The sequence below is a fragment of the Apostichopus japonicus genome, chromosome 13 (assembly GCF_037975245.1).
Source record: "Apostichopus japonicus isolate 1M-3 chromosome 13, ASM3797524v1, whole genome shotgun sequence".
Lineage (NCBI taxonomy): Eukaryota > Metazoa > Echinodermata > Holothuroidea > Aspidochirotida > Stichopodidae > Apostichopus > Apostichopus japonicus.
The window spans coordinates 14895356-14915056 of record NC_092573.1 but is presented as its reverse complement, the minus strand read 5'-3'; the positions used below and the strand labels follow the sequence as shown (position 1 = coordinate 14915056).

Sequence of the window (19701 nt, the reverse complement as noted above, 5' to 3'; positions counted from 1 at the left end):
TTACTCTCCAATTCGAAGTGAGCCTCGTTCGCAAATCGCTCAGTGAGTTTTCAATTCTTTTCCCACATAAATTGAGGTAAGAGACATACCACATACGGCAGCTAGATTCTTTGAACCAACAAATCCTCATCTATTACAATAAATTGCATAAAGATACATAAATCTGTGAAATAGTAATCATAACGTTAGCAACCGGTGGCTGTAAATGGTGGTTAAGCGGGATCTGTATACAAATTCCTATTTGAAATCCTTGGAACCTGAAAAGAGATGTGGTCATCATATGAGTGTGGGGAGGGAGGTGGGGGGGGGGATGGGGAGAGGGAGGGAGACATCATGGTTGGCGGAGGTCATGAGTGGAGACACAGGAATGAGAGGAATCGGTTATGTATATTTCTGTGGCGTGGTTCACATGGTGCCACGGGACGTATAGCGCCATCGACCCGAACACATGGTCATCGTCTAACCTCTACAGATCACCATAATTGATACTTTTCTATGTTATCATACACAAATAGAATAAAGGAAAATGAATGATATAGTATACCGTTGATTATGCAATCATCCGATTAAACTTGAAGCGGTTTCCATATATAAATATCATAAGATATAAAATATTTCTTCCAAAATTCGAAACAAAAGACTTATAGTGTGGTTGTATACTTACTGACAACAGCGAGACCAGTTTAGTATGTATGTCTAGCAGTTTGAAAGTCTTGACAGGTTTATATTATGAGTCTTAGCCACAATGTTGTCCCAACATATAAGTTTCCTTACAAACATTTTTTTATTACCAATAATTGGTGAGTTTATCACATTCTTTTGCTTATAATTACTGTGTAACACTAGTCCGAGCATGGTGACGAATGCTCACTACTGAGAACTCGCAGAAGGCCTGGATTCAGAATTTTGATCCCCCAGGATCAGGTTGCGTTCAACTTCCCAGACTGGTGTGAACGCCGTGACACTCTATAGTGACGTATTCTCACTCTTTGTTGTGTCTTCGAATAATGATGTATAAAGATCGCTTCCGAGTCGATGACGTAACGCCATTGTTAGTTTCCTCTACACATCTATGAAATGTCGCTGTAGGCTGAGCAACAGAATACTTTGATTTGTTCGAAAGTTGTATCGCTCGTTTCGAGATTAATGACTACGGCGTCGATCAATCGTTCCCGTTCAAGGCAAACTGTGCCCACGACGTTACCTGAAGTCGAGTCACACGTTTCATTTAACACCCATTGTTCAAACGATTCCATCTGTAATCAAGTAATAAAATATGCTATTATTCAGAATGTTTGTTCTATAACTTGTTTACACCCAGCGGCGTAGTCAGAGGGGGTGGGGTGGGGGTTGGGGATTGGGTGGGGTGGAGGGGAAACTTCAGGGACAGAACGGGCACGGCAAAAAAAAAATCTCAAAGGGGAGGGGATTTCCCTTATACTCCTCCCCAGAACGGACGTCAACCAAATTTTGGGTCCCAACCTTACGGTAAAATGCGAATTCTTAACAGATAGTAGAGCCTACATAGTATCATGAAAGGTCATATTGATACAAACGTTATTTTAATTTAAACTCCCTCACTCTTAAAACGGGCGTCAAAGCTGAAAAAAGTGAAACCGTTTTCCTTTCCTTTCGTTTCTCTGTTTCATATTTTTATAGCGAAATTAAACATAAAAACATAAGATGAAATTAGAAAACAATAAAAACGATACAAGAAGTCGGTAACATTAGTAACAAAAATTTGATAATTTTTGGCAGCACCACTGACAAAACAACATCACTGGCATGCATATAGACTTATGGTAGCATACTCCAAATATGGAGTCGTATCAATCCTCGCAATGTTCTCCCTCAGGAAAACCAACAGGCGAATACGTTTCGATGTGCTATATCAAACGGAACCTTTTTTCTCTTATGGCTTAAAATTGGTGCGAAATTTGGGTCAATTGAGGCAATTGTAAACTTAAGGTCTACCCGGAGCAGCGTACGAATTTTGCTTACTTTTAATTAAGAGGATTTTTTTGACTAAGTGACGAAAACTTCAGGCTCTCATAGCACAAAATGTACATGGTCATGATCAGGGGGTAGGAAGCTTCCAAAAAGTGTATGTGTGTGTGTGTGGGGGGGGGGGGGGCACAACATTAGAGGGGTACTTTCTCATTCCACAACCACCACTCGTTATGCTATAAACCGATACACACCGGCCATATCACTTAAATATATATGATGTATTGGTATGCTATCAATCCTATTTACTGAGATTGTTTATTGTTAACTGCGCTATTTTAAAAATTGCATGTACAGACTAAAAATAAATAATTAAAATAAAATATTAAATTAACAAAGGCTTAAGATATTCAAAAGACAGTTCAAAGGGGCACATTTTTTTGCCAGTAGGGCACATTTGCTATTTTGGAAAAAGTGGGGGGGGGGCACGTACCCCCAGTGCCCCCGGCTCCTACCCCTTGGTCATGATACGGAAAATTGAATGTGCCCTAAATGGCCAACTTGTCTGCTATCCTATGATGGGTAGATTTAGGCTGGTGGAAACTTCTACAATGACTTAGAGGCCACATTACTTTGACGAGTTAGTTAATCAAATTATTTAATTTATAGGAAATGATATGCAGTGTGTATTGTCTTATGGATGACGACGGATAAATTGTGATTCTTGTTAAATACTTACTTGTATCATCTGTAGGACTTCGTTGATGTCATTGACGGTAAATAGAATATCTTCATAAACCGACGTAGACGGACAGACGGCCTCGAAGCCGACAGGGGCAGAGGCGTATGGATCAGGATCCGCCCCGTACTCGGTACCATTGAAGACGTAACTGGATAACGTCTCCGGTGGAAAGGCCCTGAAGAAATGGCGATAATGTTCAAGAATTTCTGCTTCCTGTTCTTCGGTCAGGTGAATTATCGGTGGTAGATGGGAATAATATTTCCTGTTTTTGAAATAGTTTTGCTTGATGTTTCGGATGATACCTTGATTCCGTTTGATCTCTTTCAATTGTTCTACAGTTAAAGGAATACCTAACGGAATTGCAGCGAAAACTTCATACGAGAGGAAAATTGTCACCAGGGTGAAGAGTTTCATCTTGTCAATGCGTGCAGGGTCTATCTCTGAGTCCTCCTGTATAACGGATGGTTAAGTGTCGTCGCAGTTATAGTTTGGAAGCTGTTAGACAAGAAAAACAAAAAACAAAGAAAGGAAAAGAAATTCAATGTCGATCTTGATGTGCTTAACTGAGAAGCTTATAACTAATTTGGACCAACCCCAGACTTCGTCCTCATTGTATAGCAGGGTTGTCCAACCTACGGCCCGCGGGCCACAGTCCGGCCCTCAGCAGGGTTGCGTCCGGCCCGCCAGAGATGCTCTACGGTGCGAAATTTTAATGAGCAGATTTATTGATAACAATTTGAAGCTATATAATGAATCATTCGGACCTTCTGGGTCCAAAAAACTGCATACAGGTCAGTTTGTGTGACACTCTTAGCGGAGGGGGGGGGGGGGGGAGGCGGCTGGACTTTATTCATCTCTTTTATCTTTTATCAGGAAGGAAAGTAAATCAGTGCGCTCCGCGCGCAGTGCTCACATTTTGTTGATTTGGGCGGCAGGCAAAAAATCGAAAAATCGAGCGTAGGGTTCATGCGGCCCGCTCCTTCATCATAATCATTCCATGTGGCCCTCCTCTGCAAAAGGTTGGACAACCCTGTTGTATAGTATCATTCATGCATTTGATAAGTCCTTTCCATCCTCAAGGTCCCATCAAATATTGTGTAATTTTAATATTTGATGCAGTTAGTTGGGTTCCTAGCAGTAGTTTCACTTCCCAACAGATCCACTCCGCAATTCAAGGAATGATTCTTATTCCAGAAATGTGACAGTAACTGCATGATAATGATTATTTCTCACCACAAATGACGTAAACAGATTCATCCCCTATTCCCATAAATTGAATTTTCTTCTTAAATTCTCTGTATATGCCTTACATCTTTGCAAAGGCTATCATAGGAGCACTTTGTATTTGGTTATATGGCTATATGGATGCTATACCAAGGTCTCTGAAGTAACTAAGCGTTTCCATTTTGCGCATGTCTTTACTGTCGCAAGTTTGAATATTTTCTTAGCAACTTTTCATCTAGCGGTGTTCACTGTAAATTCGTTTTTGTTTAAGAACCTAGTCCCGTCTAATTAAATTACTTTCGTGTGGGTCTACCAGCGGGAAGATTAACTGAACTTAGGCTAAGAAACTACTGAAAATCACTATCACACATGACACAACCTCTTGTTGATTCACTTTCCGGAAAAGAGCAAATTTCAGTGTAAATTAAATTATTAAACGCCTGTTTTATTAAGTGTTCAATTTGTGGTTTATTTCCTCCATAAGAAAATAAATCCATGCAGGAGTTTGGAAGGCCGCCTGTAGCAAAAGCTAAAGGTAGAATAGATTGAGTCCGCCCTATCGTTGCACCTGCTGGATTAATATCAAGGTAAGTTTACAGTGTTAGGCTATATCGTATTATGTTTACTCCAAACCTGTATACGCTAGGTTGCTTACATATTCTCTATGGAATTGTGGTTGTTCTAGGCTATTGGCTAATTATTTAGTTGTAAGGTCACATGTTTCATCAAGGTTTGATGCAGCTTTTGTGACATAACTGCAACACACTACCAATTGAATGTATAGTTATTGTTCATTAGTGGTTGATGAGGAAGTTATCAACTATAACCATCTATCTTGAGGGAAATTTTGATTATATGTTATGGGCCTATACAAAACGAAGAAGGCAATTTATTTATATATCAATTTCGGTTTCCAATTGCTTACAATATTTAAATATTGACAATGCTCCTTTAATACATATAAACTACTCATGATGTTTCCTCTACAGACCGGGCTTATATACCAGGACAGTCCAGCGGTAATCTTTTACCTATAGCCCGGAACACGCCACGAATGCTATCCGCAACATTATTATATATAGATACAGTGACAATATATATTTTTTGTCTGGCCACATGATGAGAATCGCTCGAGTCTTTCTTTGAACATGTAAATTCATTTCATGAGAGTATTAAAGTTTCTGTAGAAATTTCTACACACCAAATATAATTTGTAGATGTTCTGGTCTTTTACGTTCATTATATTACTTTTTTTTACTTTTCATTCCCGTTGCCAAGTATTGCTGTCGAAGGTCATGGGACCGAAAATACCAGGATATTCCCTAAAACAGAATCCTTATTTGTGAAATTATGAGTCATATCTTATTTCTCTGCTTTTGTCTAAATAAAAATAATAATAATAATGATGATGATAATAATAATATTCGATTATAATATATAATAATATATATATTACATATATATATAAATATAAATATAATATATATTAATATATATATATATACATATACATATATCTGTAATATACTGTAATAATATGTAATATATATATATATATATACTATTGCAATATACTGTAAGATACTACAGAGTGTGCTGCCTACACACTCAATGCAATGCAAACGTACCTATACCTTGATCTCCTGTTGTCTTTAGTCTCCGTACGACTCCACCAAATACCGATCACGAAGAACAAGAAGTGACTGAATTTATGTTTTTTCCCCTTCTGCTTGAATGTCATTAGCCTGAAGGTTACGTTTTGTTATTGCTTTGTTAGCAGTACCAGTAAGTAATAGTGGGTTGCTATGTCAATATTGCAACTGATGCCTTTGACAGTTGCTAAAGATATATATTCTTTGGTACCCGGTAAAACACAACACCTTAAAACAAATGTTTGTTCAAATGACAACAAAAAAACAGAAAAGAAAATCTGATTGCACTTTGATTTTGTGTCAAGTGTTTGTTAAATATTGGTATAGAATGGGTATAGAATGGTATATGAATATATGCATATTCATATCGAAGTGATGGTTGAACAATTCTGAGAAGTTTGTGCGTGGAAGTACACTCGAATTTATTTGCATTTGGGCAGGATGAGGGAAATTATCCAAGAATTCTGGTCTTGGCAATTTCGAGGTTTTTGAGTAAATATGCTTCAAATCTTATTGGGAACCAAGGGCGTAGGAACCGGGGGGGGGGGCTGGGGGCGCCAGCCCCCCCAGTGAAAAATGCGGAGGGGCGGAAGTATCATTCCGCCCCCCCGCTCCGCAAGTCAGAAAACCCCTTTTTCATTTCCAAATGAGAAAAAAATCTCATTTGGAGCACCAAATTGCATCTAAGGCCAGCTGAAAATACAAAATAAAGTTTACAAATTGGAGTGGGTGTTGAAGTGTGCTATATTGCACCAAATTGCATCTGAGGCCACCTGGAAATGCAAAAAATTCCAAAGGGGAGGGGGACACCCCCTCCCCTTAGACCCCTCCCCCAGGCCGACCATCAGTCTTCAGCCCCCCCACTCAAAAGTACCTTCCTACGCCACTGTTGGGAACTATATATAGAGGAAACTGGGTATTAAAGGAGCATATGAATTCTGTTTGATACCCATATTTCAATAATCACGGCAGTTTGCTTGTATTATATTTAATAATAAGAGGGTTATGGTTCTTAATCTATCCAACTGTTCAAGTCTGAGCTTATCATTGAACTGCCTAAATCCAACATTTCGTATTGAATCTATTATATTTTGCTTCATGTATTATTAAAAACTAAAATCCTAAACAACAATGTAGTCGAACTATTCCGACTAAGCACTGATTAACTTTCTGAGGCAAACATTTAGGAGGAAGGATTAGTTTGATTAATTGTAATCCCTTACAGAGTAGCAATAATCCGAAAAACGTTTGATCAAGTTGTCGGTAATTTGACCTCCCCCCGCCCCTTCCCCACATACCAACCCCTGTTTAAAGTCGTTTCATCTGCAGGTTGGAAGCTATACTCTGTTTTCTGGCGATTTTTTTTTTCGCTGAGTATATGAACCCTTTGTAGAACAAGACATACTTGCGATTTCTTGAAGAAAGCATGTCACGTTGATATCTTTATCAACTCACAGTTGTACTTTTATTGGCAAGTGTGTTATATATATAATATCTCGGTACTTCGTGACAATTGAATTTTTACAGAAGTATTTTCGAATACAGGCACTTCACATGTATAATGGAACTGTTTGTTCTCTACTTATCATGTTGCTCAGTGATATCACTATAGTATTTAATGTAAGTCATCTAGGAATAAAGTACAAGAGAGCCATCTATACCTGATGTTTACTGACTCACCGCAAACACACACTTCATGAACGATTCATTATGGGTGACATTAGCGGATGTGACTATGGTAACCACATATTTGGATAGTACTCGGCATATACCCACTTTACCTGTGGAAGGTTGCAAGTCAATTCAATGTTTTCCCTTGGAGTTTATAATAGACCAACAATATATGATTACCTCCCAAGTAATAATATAGAGGATTTTAAAACAAACATATAAAAAGTCGAATATGTTACCCTGTTTTTTCTGAATTGTTTAAGTCTTTAACCCGCAAATGATAACGTCTTAAATGTTATATAGGACAAAGGGGAAAAGCAATTCTAAAAGAGACAAATATCGTGATTTCGTAATCTCTGCAAAGTTCTGACTACGTGCGTGTTGGTGTCGCATCACAATAAGTGAAAAGTAGTGCACGTTCGCCTGAAAGGTTGATAGCTCTATAGTGACCTACTGTATTGATTTGGGGGCCGTTTTCTGAGTCATCATCACTCTTTTTGATACCTGGGTTTTGAAGAGGACGACGTAAACTACTGATTGTCTAAAAATCTGGAGGATTGAATTCAATCAAAAACTCCGGTGTTAACATTTTGGATTTAGCTTGTCGGTGTTGAATTCAGTGTTGATTTGACACCAAAGAGAATGCAATCTGACCTTCAACCTCGTTCAGGTAGAAGTTTCAGCCAATCCCTTTCCAAGTTACTCTCCTTAACGCGTAAATACATGATGTCATAGAAATCGGGACTCCTAATTGGTCCATAGTAGTGGCAGTAATTATCATATCGATATTGTCGGCGAAGCTGTTACAGCCAAAGTTGCGCAAAGCAGACGAGGTGCAAACGAAGGGGGCAATATGTTCGTTTATTTTCGAAATGAAGAAAGGAAAGTTGTGGTGTTCAAGGAATTCAGAGATTTGATTGAAACAGGTATGCATTCTTTTGGAGATAAGCTGTGTATAGCCTATAGGTTTTAACTTTCTCGTGAAATGATAGGCAATCCACGGAGGCAAGGGAAGGTTGCCTTTCATAACTTCATCATAGGCAGATGCCTAACGGAAGCCTATTGCGTAACTTAGGCCTAGGCTAATTGTTGCCGAAGGCCCTAAAGCCTCTACAGGCCCAAAGCCTAGGCCTATAGATCATTTGTAACGTTATAAATCATTGCGTAAGCCTATAGAACTGGCAGTTTAATTACTACTTTCCCTTGAACAGGGCTGTGTATCACTATTATATGTATCACTTTTAAATTAAGAGTACTTCTTTCCCTTTTACTAATTCAATGTGAAATGGAGAGTGATAGTTATACCATTAGCCTACTCCATACTCCATAGACTCGAATATAATGCCTGTATGATGTAGCCTAGCCCAGTTCAAAGGGTCGTCGACGACTTGACCTAGCCTATATGTATAGTTTACGCCCCAGCTAGTTTAACTTAATAAGGACGTACCCCTACTGTAAGTTGAGGCCTACAGTTCTATTGGCCACCAACAAAACTAGGCTAAGACTAGAGTAAGGCCCTTAAATAGCCTCACACTCATCATCACACTGATTATAATGCAAGCAATATAATTTTGAGGTGGGTTCTCAATCGTTTCGTGCTGCATTAAGCTGCTGTCGAAAGACATAATAAATAAGTTGCATTGAATCTCTTGCTGTTGAGCATGTCTAATCATCTCTGTGTTCATGAATAGACTTTTTATTATAAGTAGTTAGTAGGCTTAAATGAAATTGTTACACTGGAAAGCCATAGGGCATCAAATTTCATGCCTAGTAGCTTGCATCCCTCAATAATCCACAAGAACATTTGATGCAGATTTAGCCAACACAAAGACCAAATATGTGATAGGCCTTATATGATTTCCAATATTTCCAATTGATGACAGACTGCATATCTTAGATTAAAAGAAACTATGTAAAGCTTGTTTGTTATGTTGGTTTTGGCCAACTTTTGACTGCGAAAGGAAGCATATGTCTAGCGTACATGCTTAGAAAGGCAAAAAAGTAGATAATTTTGAAGCACTGCATTACATATTTACATTGTCAATCTTGATTTTCAAAGTAAAACTTGTACTGCAGGTCTAAGTGATTTCACTGTAGGCTTTTTCTGCAAGGCATGTGTAGGGTGAATGTATTGCAGTCTATATGGTAGTTTTATTACCATTAAATGTTGGCTAATTGCCTTGTTAGGGCAAATTCATAAAAAATCAGCAGTTTTTACCATTTGAATTACAAATTCAGACAAATGAAGCCCCAACTTTTGGTCACTATGTTTCTGTTTGTATACTATCTTGCAAACATGCAATTTGCTGAGAAAAATGACTTTGAGCATGAGTTAGACATGACGCTCTCTGTGCAGGCCAACTTAAGGGAGTAAATTTAATGATACAAGGTCAAGGGCTGTTAAATTTAATGCGTACAGACCTATTTCAGGGCTTAGTCCTAACAAAATAGACTTAAGTATATGTGCAGGCCAACTTAAGGGAGTAAATTTAATGATACAAGGTCAAGGGCTGTTAAATTTAATGCGTACAGACCTATTTCAGGCTTCATGACTAAATCAAAAGTATGATACTTGCTGGTTTATTCTATTTTCTTTCATATATGATACAGCAAAGAAGAAATTCAAAATTGCTGAAGATGTGATACTTGTGGATAGAAAAGGATGGAGCAGAGTTTGATGAAGATTCTCTTGTACCTCTCCTTGAAATGGAGCCAAACACAGCCATCATGGTGTTAAAGAGAGGTGAAAAGTGGGGTTAGTGGCAAATAAGGAGCTACAGACAACGCAAAATACTCTGCTTACATGAATAACCAGATGTGTTTCCAATGGGAAAATGAAGGTTAGTGTGGTGGGATCTCTGACAACATTTCCTTAATTAGGAATAAGCCTATACCTTTTGTCACAGAAAAGATCCCAGAGGTTCCTCAAAAATGACATTTGTTGTTGTTTTCGCCTCGTTTGGTGGATAACACCTTAGACTGGCTCCTTGATCCCCAGCATTTCAAATTGGGAATTTTGTTTACTTTCCATACCACATTGAGAGTAGTGTGTAAGCATAGTTTATACAGTGGCAGTCACAATCATATGGTCAAGATAACAAGGGTTGAACGTTGAATTTTGACTGCAGTTTATCAGCGTTGTACTGTTTTTCCCATAATTTTGGCAATTCCCAAACGCAAAACACAGAAGATTTGAAGAAATGTCTCATGTAGTGAGGGTATATGCAAGTACAGCAAAACAGATAAGACTTAATTGCAACTAAGGGGTAGCAGCTCTGCGGCAGTTTTAATGTCTGGTTCTTATGGCTAGTTCTGTGAAGTTTTGAAATCAATGTGTTACATTAATTGCCATTTTTTGTGTGGTTGTAGGATTGATTACTGGTTAACGGATTGAAAAATTTGACTGGTTATCAGTTCATGGATTGTTAGAAAATGCACATTCCTATTCATTACAAGAAATGTGTTCACCTATCTCTAGCTATGTGCTTAACAGCAGATTTTCTTTTATTTAGTATCTCCAGCAGCTGCAAGGGTTAAAATAGACAGCAATTCAGATACTGATGTAATTTCTGAGGAAGATGATACTCAAGATTATGCTAATCTTCCCTCCACCAGTTCTGCACCTCCCATGAAAAGATTTAGGGAAACAGAAGCAACAACAGATGAGGCAGCTGAGGTAATCACATTTAAACATTTCTTTTAATGTTGAGGGCTTTATACCATTCAATGGAAACCTGCAACATGGCAAAACATTTGCTCCAATTAGAAAGTTTTGGTATCCTCCTTAGCATGTAACAATCTTTGTGAAAATGTATTGTATTTATTAATAATGCTTGAATCCACTTTGCTCCCAAAGACTTTGGATATAGCATAAAACAACTCAAGAAGCTGCATACATTGGTGTTGGATTTGGGGTTTGACATCTGGACAGAACAGAAATATTACTTTTGAGATTTTCATATTTGCTATTAATTTGCAAGATTCTGAACAGTCAATAACCTAACAAATTGATGTAGCCTTAAGCATTATGGGTTGAGGTGGGTGTCACCAATGTAAAATATGAATGGATTTGGTGGGAAAATAAGTGGGACTGACGTTTTGATGCTGGGAAGATCTCCTGTAGAAGTCATCTCTGGATTTGGAATGGTCTTTGGGTATCCAATTTAGGATTTCAAAGGACATTAGAAAACAATACTAATATTAAAATAAAAAGAATGAAGGTCTTTTACTAATTTATGTTACAAAAGCTCTAATTATGAATCTCTAAAGTTCATTACAACTTTCAAGAATCCTTGTATTTTTTTCTACACTTTATTAAAGCTCATAAGTGCAGTTCTTCAAAAAAAGTGCAAGTGGAGCCACTGTTTTAGCTGAATACAGAGCCCAAAAGTGTCTGAACGAAAAGTCCAGGAGATTGTTGGTAAACATTGTAGTTGCTAACATGATGGAAGTACATGGGTAAGTTTTATTTTTGTAGTTGTAAACATAGAAAATCATGATTGCTGCAATGAAATGTTTAAAACTTTAACATGTCTATGAACATGGATTAATTGACACATGTAAGTATGTAAGTGCTCCATTGATGAAACATTTAGCTGGTCAACCCATGAAGATAGTTGGGAAATTGGAGAGTGGCAGTAACAATTTCTGACTGCCACAGTTGTGCCAATTTTTAACCAGGCTAATTGGTATGTTCCTGTTACAGAATGAGTTGTCTGTTGCTTTGTCAGATCTGATCCTGAGCTGGGGATCCATTGTAAACTTAGCCTTAAAGATCTCCTGCATTGGCCCCAAATTAGCACAATAATAGAAAAAATGTGTTTGCTTTCAAGGACAGTGATGTGACATGATCAGTATTAACCATTGAACACCAGGTATTGCTTTTCATTTTAAATATTCTCCACAGACAATACCATATGCTGAAAGACACATGTTATTGAAATTGTGTACACAAACTTAGTTGGGCTAACCCAGGCAGTTCAATTTCATTATGTTAGAAACTTTCCTAGTTCATAGCATGTTATATTTGGGAGCTCTGACCAATACAGCAGATAGCTGAGCGCCTTTAAAGACCCCTTTCTCCTCTGTGCAAGTGAATTTCAAGGCCCAGGTTATTAAATTCAGCATTGGTCCATTGTTGTTTTTAAGAATACACAACATTTGAACTGACCAGTATTGCAGGTTTATGGCAGATTTGAAGTGAGAGAAAAGGGCCTTTAAGTAATCACTCATTTAGTAAGGCAAACATCTAATACACTAATATCACACTTTATTATGATATAATATACTATTACACCATATTATAATACACTTTATTTCCCCCTACATCTACCATCACAGACGGACGCCACCTACGGTCACAAAAAGAAAAAAAGAAAAATGCAGTCGGTATTGTCAACCTGTTTGAAAACCTTCAAGACCCATACACACCAACAGGTCATGTAAGTAATTAATTTAAATAAACTGCAGGAGGACCCAAGACCCCCACCAAGGGTTTTTGGATTAAACACTCGCTGTCATAGGGACATTATTGTAAATTTTGGAACTATACTTCAAAACAGTTGTTCTGCAGTATCATAGTTTAACATTAAATGCAGGGAAAAGGCATACATGCATAGGAGGGGAAATGGTTTGTCTAATGCAGGGCCAGTCAAATTTTACATTATAGGTATCATGATCTTTCCAGGACAAGAGGAGAACTTTTTTTTCTCACTTAAAATGTTGGGACATGCATGATTTGGAACTGGACATTGCCATGGAAAACATTTCATCCCCCCCCCCCCCTTTGCAATTCTTCCTTTAGATGCCCATGACTTCAGTAGAAACAGAGGAAGTTGTGGTTAAAGGTCTCTTGTATAAGCGCTGTAGTTTTGCTAGTTCAAACTAAAATTACTGCCACATACTCATAATTTCTGAGAGTGTTTTTGATGGTAAAGATGTCTTGGAAGCTACTTATGAAAACTCCTAGCAATTTTCAACCTACAGCTTAACTTGGGAAATGCTATTAAGAAATCTCCAACTGGAGAGTGGTACATAAAATGAACCACAGCTAGTACTAAGTACATTTCATTATTATTTTCAGGAAGCTTTTTATGATGAAAGAACCAAAGGAGGATTCCTTGCAGCAAGGATAAAAAAACGTCAATAGAGGAGAACATCATTCTGAACAATCAAACGTAACTCCAAAGGACCCTGCCTGCAAGCAAGATGGAGACCCCATGCTTAAAAGGCCATTACCTGCTGTGTCTGATTACCTGCAATCTGAAGATAACACTACAGCAGATGTAAACTTGATGAAACATACCCCTGCTGTATCTACAGATTCTAATTTGGTCTTTGAGAGGATGAAAAATACTCTATTAGTGAGGAGAAACATGGTCAATGCTATGAATTCAGCAGGGCATATAATAGAGGAATTTCCACAATTCAAGATTACTCGAGGCCTTGTGAGTATGACACAAAGTATTCTGACTGGTGTCATGTATGCTATTAGACTGTGGATTGCATGCATTTACAAGTGTGCGGGGGAGATATGTCTGTCATGGGCATGGACGTCGCTAGAGGGGGTGTGGGGGGTTGCGACTGTCGCACTTTAAACTTTCCAACTGTCGCACTCTCATTTTCACATATTCTTATAATTTGCGAGTGACCTAACATTTTCGGTCAAAATTGACCTTCAATCAGTCATTTTCACCACGTTTTCTTTGTCAAATTGAGACATTGTATCTCGCGATCCTTATACTCCACCATAAAAAATTTTGTTAGAATTTTGTTTGTAGCACACTGTTTTACAAACCATTGTTTCATGGATTTGCTGTGAAAGAGGCAGTACCTCAGCAGACTTATGTCAGGAAAACCAGTGAACTTGTTGACTTCAAACCACTGTCATTACTGAGGATTCAATCCAGATGTGATCATACACTTATGTCTGTGCAAGGCACATAATTTTTCAATGAGTTAATTTTGTACATTTTTTGGCTGAAGTAACCCAGTCAGTGTTCGTTTCTAACAATTGTTTTTATCTGTGAACAGTTATTAAATTGTTTCGCCAGCTAGAATATTAGAGAACATGCTACAAATTACCTTTTAATCAGTGTTATGTGATTGCCAATGGTTCAGTTATGTTCAAACATATAATTATCAAAGTAACACTGTGTTATAGTTCAAGTGTAAAGATATGAATACACAGTGTACATTGTATACATACATCCGGGTATTAAAGTGTGATACCATTGGTTTCCATGCATGTGTTTATCAGTTTAAGACAAAGGTATAATATTAACTTTAAGCATTTATAATATGCAAGGATTATGATCTGATTTATCTTCATTAAAAAATAAGATTCTAATCAGTTTATGGGCTTGCTCATGTTAGACAAGCTTTTGTTCATTCTTGTTTATGCACTTAATAAGGTGTTTTCTGTACAACTGATGCTTCTAAGATGAATATAAAAAACGTGTAACACATTTAAAATGGCATCTATGGCTTTTATCTGTTGTTTATTGCTTATGCGTATTGTCCAGCCCAGACTTGGGCGATACCTTGGAAAGGTGTTTTACAAAATACAGAATTAACACGATCTGGATTGGATAAAAAACTTGCAATTCAACATCAGTGGGAAGATCTAAATAACACCATTTTTGGTGTTAAAATCAATTCAGTTAGTGTTAATTTTACACCAACCAGAGTAACAATATCAACACCAAAGATAATTTAACACCCTTTGTGGTGTAAAGAAAAGGATTCTCAACTTGGTGTTAATTTAACACCCGCTGGTGTTGGCAAATATGCACTCCAAAAAGAATACAAATTTAACACCATGGGTGTTAAATTTAACACCCGAGTTTTTGCAGTGAAGGTGATTTAAGGCATTTTAGAAGATCTTGGGTGAAACAAGAATATACCGTAGCGCGAGCTGGCAGATTGGTTGGGAAGCACTATGCTAAATGCTGAGCTCTTCTAGCTCAATATTATAAGCGGTCCTGGTGGCAAAAGTTGAATGTGTTGTGATAGCCCAAGCCATCAGCTATCGTATGGTGTTGCGGACGTGTCAGTTGAAAACTGATATCTATGCTCAAGCAGCCTTGGAAAGTGACGAGTTCAGTGTATAAGTCAATGTGAGCAATTCATTGTGGTATGACACCTGTTTGGGAACAGTTATCTATAGAACATAAATAAAGGAACCTGTTGCGCGAACTTACAATATAAGAAGGCATCGATTTCACCGAATGTGGAGAAATGTTATTGGTCATGAACCACTCTTATCTTTTCAAATTGTAGTTAAAATGTTCATATCAAAATAATCCGGACTGACATGTATCTGTTTAAGTATTCTGTAAACTTGTTCTCCGATATGCTAATCATGTTAATTATATTACTCCCTATAAGAGTTTATGCTCTGTTTTCTTTTTAAGATCAAGTTTGCCGATTGAACTGTAGGAACTCACCACGTGACCAGACGAAAGCTAGTTTGTCTCTCAAATTCCTGGCATTATGAGTCACTGATTTTCGTTGTGTCATAAAGCTAAAGAAAAGATCTGAAGGTGGGAAAAATGAAAATTAAGGTGTCAATGACTCACGGGAATGAATAGAATAAACGAACACCCGCAACAGCATACCCCCCCCCCCACCTTCAGTCCCATTCAGCGCCCCGTCAACCAAATCGTTGTTGTGTTGACTGTTTAATAGAAAGCCCGGATGCTCATACATATTCATAACATTGCGTTATGCCACTGGCAGACATAATTTAACGTTACAAACTGTCCTTGAGTATTGTACATACACATAATGTGCGGTACAACAGTCTATCATTTTGCAACATTGTTTCAAACGTAGCACCAATCACCCTTCTTTTTACTCCAAAGTTCTCAAGAGAGAGTTGCTACCCCCGGCTCCTATTAAACGGTGGTTGCGCCCTTGTTTGTCCAAGCTGTCAGTAGTGCAGGGGTACGCCATGTAAGTTCAGGAAACTTTCTAAGCCCCAGTGACCTTGGAAAGTGTCAATGGAGCAATTAGTTGAAGTACAACACTTACACAAGATTGTATTTACTGCGCATTAGATTGGTCAAGCACAAATATGTATTTAACACATGGCAACGCATACCTGCACGATATTGTGATTGTGTATATGGTCGCACTTGATCAATCTATATGAATGGAGACTGAAGGACCGTGATGCAATATTCGGCGAACGGTTGAAGAAAATCGTGTATTATGGGAGATTCTTACAAAGGTTGATATTGACATATTGTGCACGGGGAAGAAATTCATTTTACCTTAGTTCTTAATGACGTCAGTTGCAGGTTATTTCATAAAGGCATACTTACGTTATCAACCGGGAATTTTTGCCAAAATTTGAGGCTAGCTGAACAATTTCATCGTAGTGAATGTAAGCCTGAGATTATTGCAGTTTTAAAATTTAGAATTCAAAAAAATTGTAATATATGTGACACATTGTGATTTTCCATTGAAGAAGAGCTAATGTTGTTCGAAAATATACATGCAAAACCAATTTATCTTGTAATCAGTGTAATCTCAGAAATTAAAGTAGGCCTATATGTGACTATGGCCTTTTTGAACAAAAATGAAACAAGTTTGGCTTTTTAGAAGAGCTAATAAATTGTTACTTTAAGATAAAGAAAAATAAACGCTAATGACTTTTTAAGGTCTACAATTTTGTGAACACTGTTTGTCAACTTGAAATCCAACTTTAGACTTTTTGTTCAATGGAAAGAACGTACCGTACCTAATGTGTTTACTTCTTAACCAATGAGTAACAAATAGTGTGTTCTAGGTCGTGGTTGTTCCAATTATTTCCTTCCACCTGTTCCTTCCTTCCTTCCTTTCTGAGTCATAAATTGTAAAAAAAAAACATATTGTTGATACTACACATGATTAGTTGAACATTATAAAATAATAAACGTACCAATTAAAATACTAAATCAAAATCAAATCTAGTTAAAGGTAACATAACTATATATAACTTACATAACCAATCAACAGATGTGTGCATGATTACCTTAAGCACGTGTCAATTAAATAATTTTGACAGATAGATTGATGGATGTATGGATGGGTGGATGAATGGATGGATGGATGGGTGAATGGATGGATGGATGGATGGATGGATGAATGGATGGATGGATGGATGGATGGATGGATGGATGGATGGATGGATGGATGGATGGATGGATGGACGGATGGATGGATGGATGGATGGATGGATGGATGGATGGATGGATGGATGGATGGATAATGGATGGATAATGGATGGATGGATGGAAAAGAGTAATTACATTGTCTTTAATACTCGTAATACACTTATTTGGAATAAAGATATATGTATGGATGGGAAAATAATTAAGCAAGTTTCTACTACTAAGATTTTAGATGTAAATATTGATTGTAAACTTAGCTGGCGCAACCATATTTCAACTATCTGCAGTATAATTGCACGGAATGTTGGTACATTATCTAAGTTGAAATATTATCTATCGGAAAACATACTCAGAACACTATACCAGACCCTGGTTGTCCCGCATCTCACTTATTGTTCCATTATTTGGTCTGGTACATACAACACCAACCTGAACAGTCTTATATTACTCCAAAAGGCAGCCATTCGCCACGTAACACACTCAGCCCCACGTGAGCACACCAGTTCCCTATTTAAGAAACTCAACTTACTAAACTTGCACGATCTCATTAAAGTTAAGCTTGCATTATTTGCCTACAAGACCTGGAATGGATTACTACCAGCTGCCTTTGACAATTTTTTAACCAGTAACAGAGATGTACATAATCACAACACGAGCCATGCTAATCATGCCCACTAGAATCTCTACAATACCACCATTGGAACTTGAGGCCTACAAAACCGTGCAACAAAAACATGGAATCTTCTCATGAACGATTTAAAGAATAAAAAGTAAGTCACATCCTTTAAGAAGTGGTTTTGTAAGGAAATAATAGCTAGTTACTGACTAAAACTAAATTATACCTGTATGTAATTACTATATATATATATATTGAACATTTAATTTGTACTTATATCTATGTATGTATTCATACACATATATATATTTTGTTTTTTCTTTTCTTTTCTTTTCTTTCTTCAGGGAGTCTTCCACACTGTTAAGCTATTAAGCTTTATGGAAGACTTCCCTCCACTTTGTACTTTTGTGGCAAACAAATAAATAAAATAATTACAATTAACAATTACAATTGTGTAAAAATACACAATTGGGCTACAATAGAACGTCTCTTATAGAAGAACTCACGTGCGAGCTTCATGCAAGTTATTTTGGGGGAAGTTTATGTAAGTTTGTAGGTCAGCGACAAAGCACTCTGACTCTATATGAAGAGCGAGTAAATACCGGTACTATATATTGTTCGTCATTATCCTTGAACTTTGCCCGAGCAGTGCAAGTCTGTACTCATTGTGAGTTTTTTTGTTGTTGGCACAAACACAATGTAGACCAATGGCATGCGACAAGAAGTAACCTTTTCCACTGGTCCCAGACGCTGATCCAGGGTTTTTATAAAAGGGAGGCGCACTTTGTGAGGGGGGATGCCCAAACCTGAGGGTTTTGGAACAGTTTGCCCTCTATTACGTCGAATGAGAACCCTCATAATATTTAAACGTGTTGCATATCATTGCCCTCGTTGGCTATAGGTTATAATGAAACCGATAAGTTATCCGTGGTCGATATTGAGGCATGACACGATTCTCAATGACAGTAATCCCCCCTCCCCTCCCACCACCCTTCAATCTCATGATTCCTTGCGAATACCCTGTCACTGCCCCCATGAGAAACATCACAGAATAGATTATTGGTTGAAATATGTGTCACTAATTTGTGGTGCCACCGGAGTTTGATCTTCCAATAACCGTAACCCGGGGTGTGTTACGTTTTGTTTTTGTTTTCAGTGAACGCTTTTGCCAAAAGTAACTTGTTGTGGTTTTACAGCGAAAACATTCCCGTCCCATTCGATGAAACCATTTGATCCTTCAGTAACCTATAAACGTAACTTCACCTTTTTGTAATAAAACCTACCGGATATAGCATTATCCTCAATAGTCACCTCTCTTTGTTCCTACGCTAATTGTAACAAAATATTGAGAGAAAAATGTATATTATTATGATAAAAGAAATCCAATAACGACGTAGGATCAAATAATTGTATAAAACTGAATAAGGAACCGTAAAGTAAATTTAAGAAGTAAACGAGTGAGAGGTAATTGTTTGAAGAAAGTATTGTAAATCTCACCTCAATTGTAAACTTCGATAAATAAATCATGGATAAATAAATCATGATAGTGGTACCGCGGCTCTCTTGCTGAAAATCCAATTCACTCTACTGGCAGGCATTGTATTCTGAACCTGCTACAAGTAAACCAATTGAAGGAAATCCCCAACATAAAACAGTTATAAAGCGAAAGAACATGATTGGATTAAATGGAAA

At 37.5% G+C, this 19701-nt stretch overlaps 1 protein-coding gene and 1 long non-coding RNA gene across 3 annotated transcripts; one reads left to right on the top strand and one right to left on the bottom strand.

Moving 5' to 3' along the window:
- Positions 1–368: 368 nt before the first annotated feature.
- Positions 369–5716, bottom strand: LOC139978932 (uncharacterized). 2 transcript variants are annotated; one of them, XM_071989516.1, is made up of 3 exons: positions 5548–5716; positions 2687–3184; positions 369–1256 (listed from the first exon to the last, which is right to left on the bottom strand). In XM_071989516.1, the coding sequence occupies exons 2-3, from the start codon at positions 3101–3103 to the stop codon at positions 1071–1073; spliced, it is 603 nt and encodes a 200-aa protein (XP_071845617.1). In that variant the 5' UTR covers positions 3104–3184; positions 5548–5716; the 3' UTR covers positions 369–1070. The 2 variants fall into 2 exon arrangements, with proteins under 2 accessions (XP_071845617.1, XP_071845616.1); XM_071989515.1 differs by having other exon boundaries at positions 5542–5715.
- Positions 5717–7810: 2094 nt separating this feature from the next.
- LOC139978930 (uncharacterized) lies at positions 7811–14709 on the top strand. The gene is made up of 6 exons (XR_011797052.1): positions 7811–8162; positions 9847–10076; positions 10749–10912; positions 11557–11694; positions 12577–12677; positions 13319–14709. It is a non-coding gene; the product is annotated as an uncharacterized lncRNA (long non-coding RNA).
- Positions 14710–19701: the final 4992 nt, after the last annotated feature.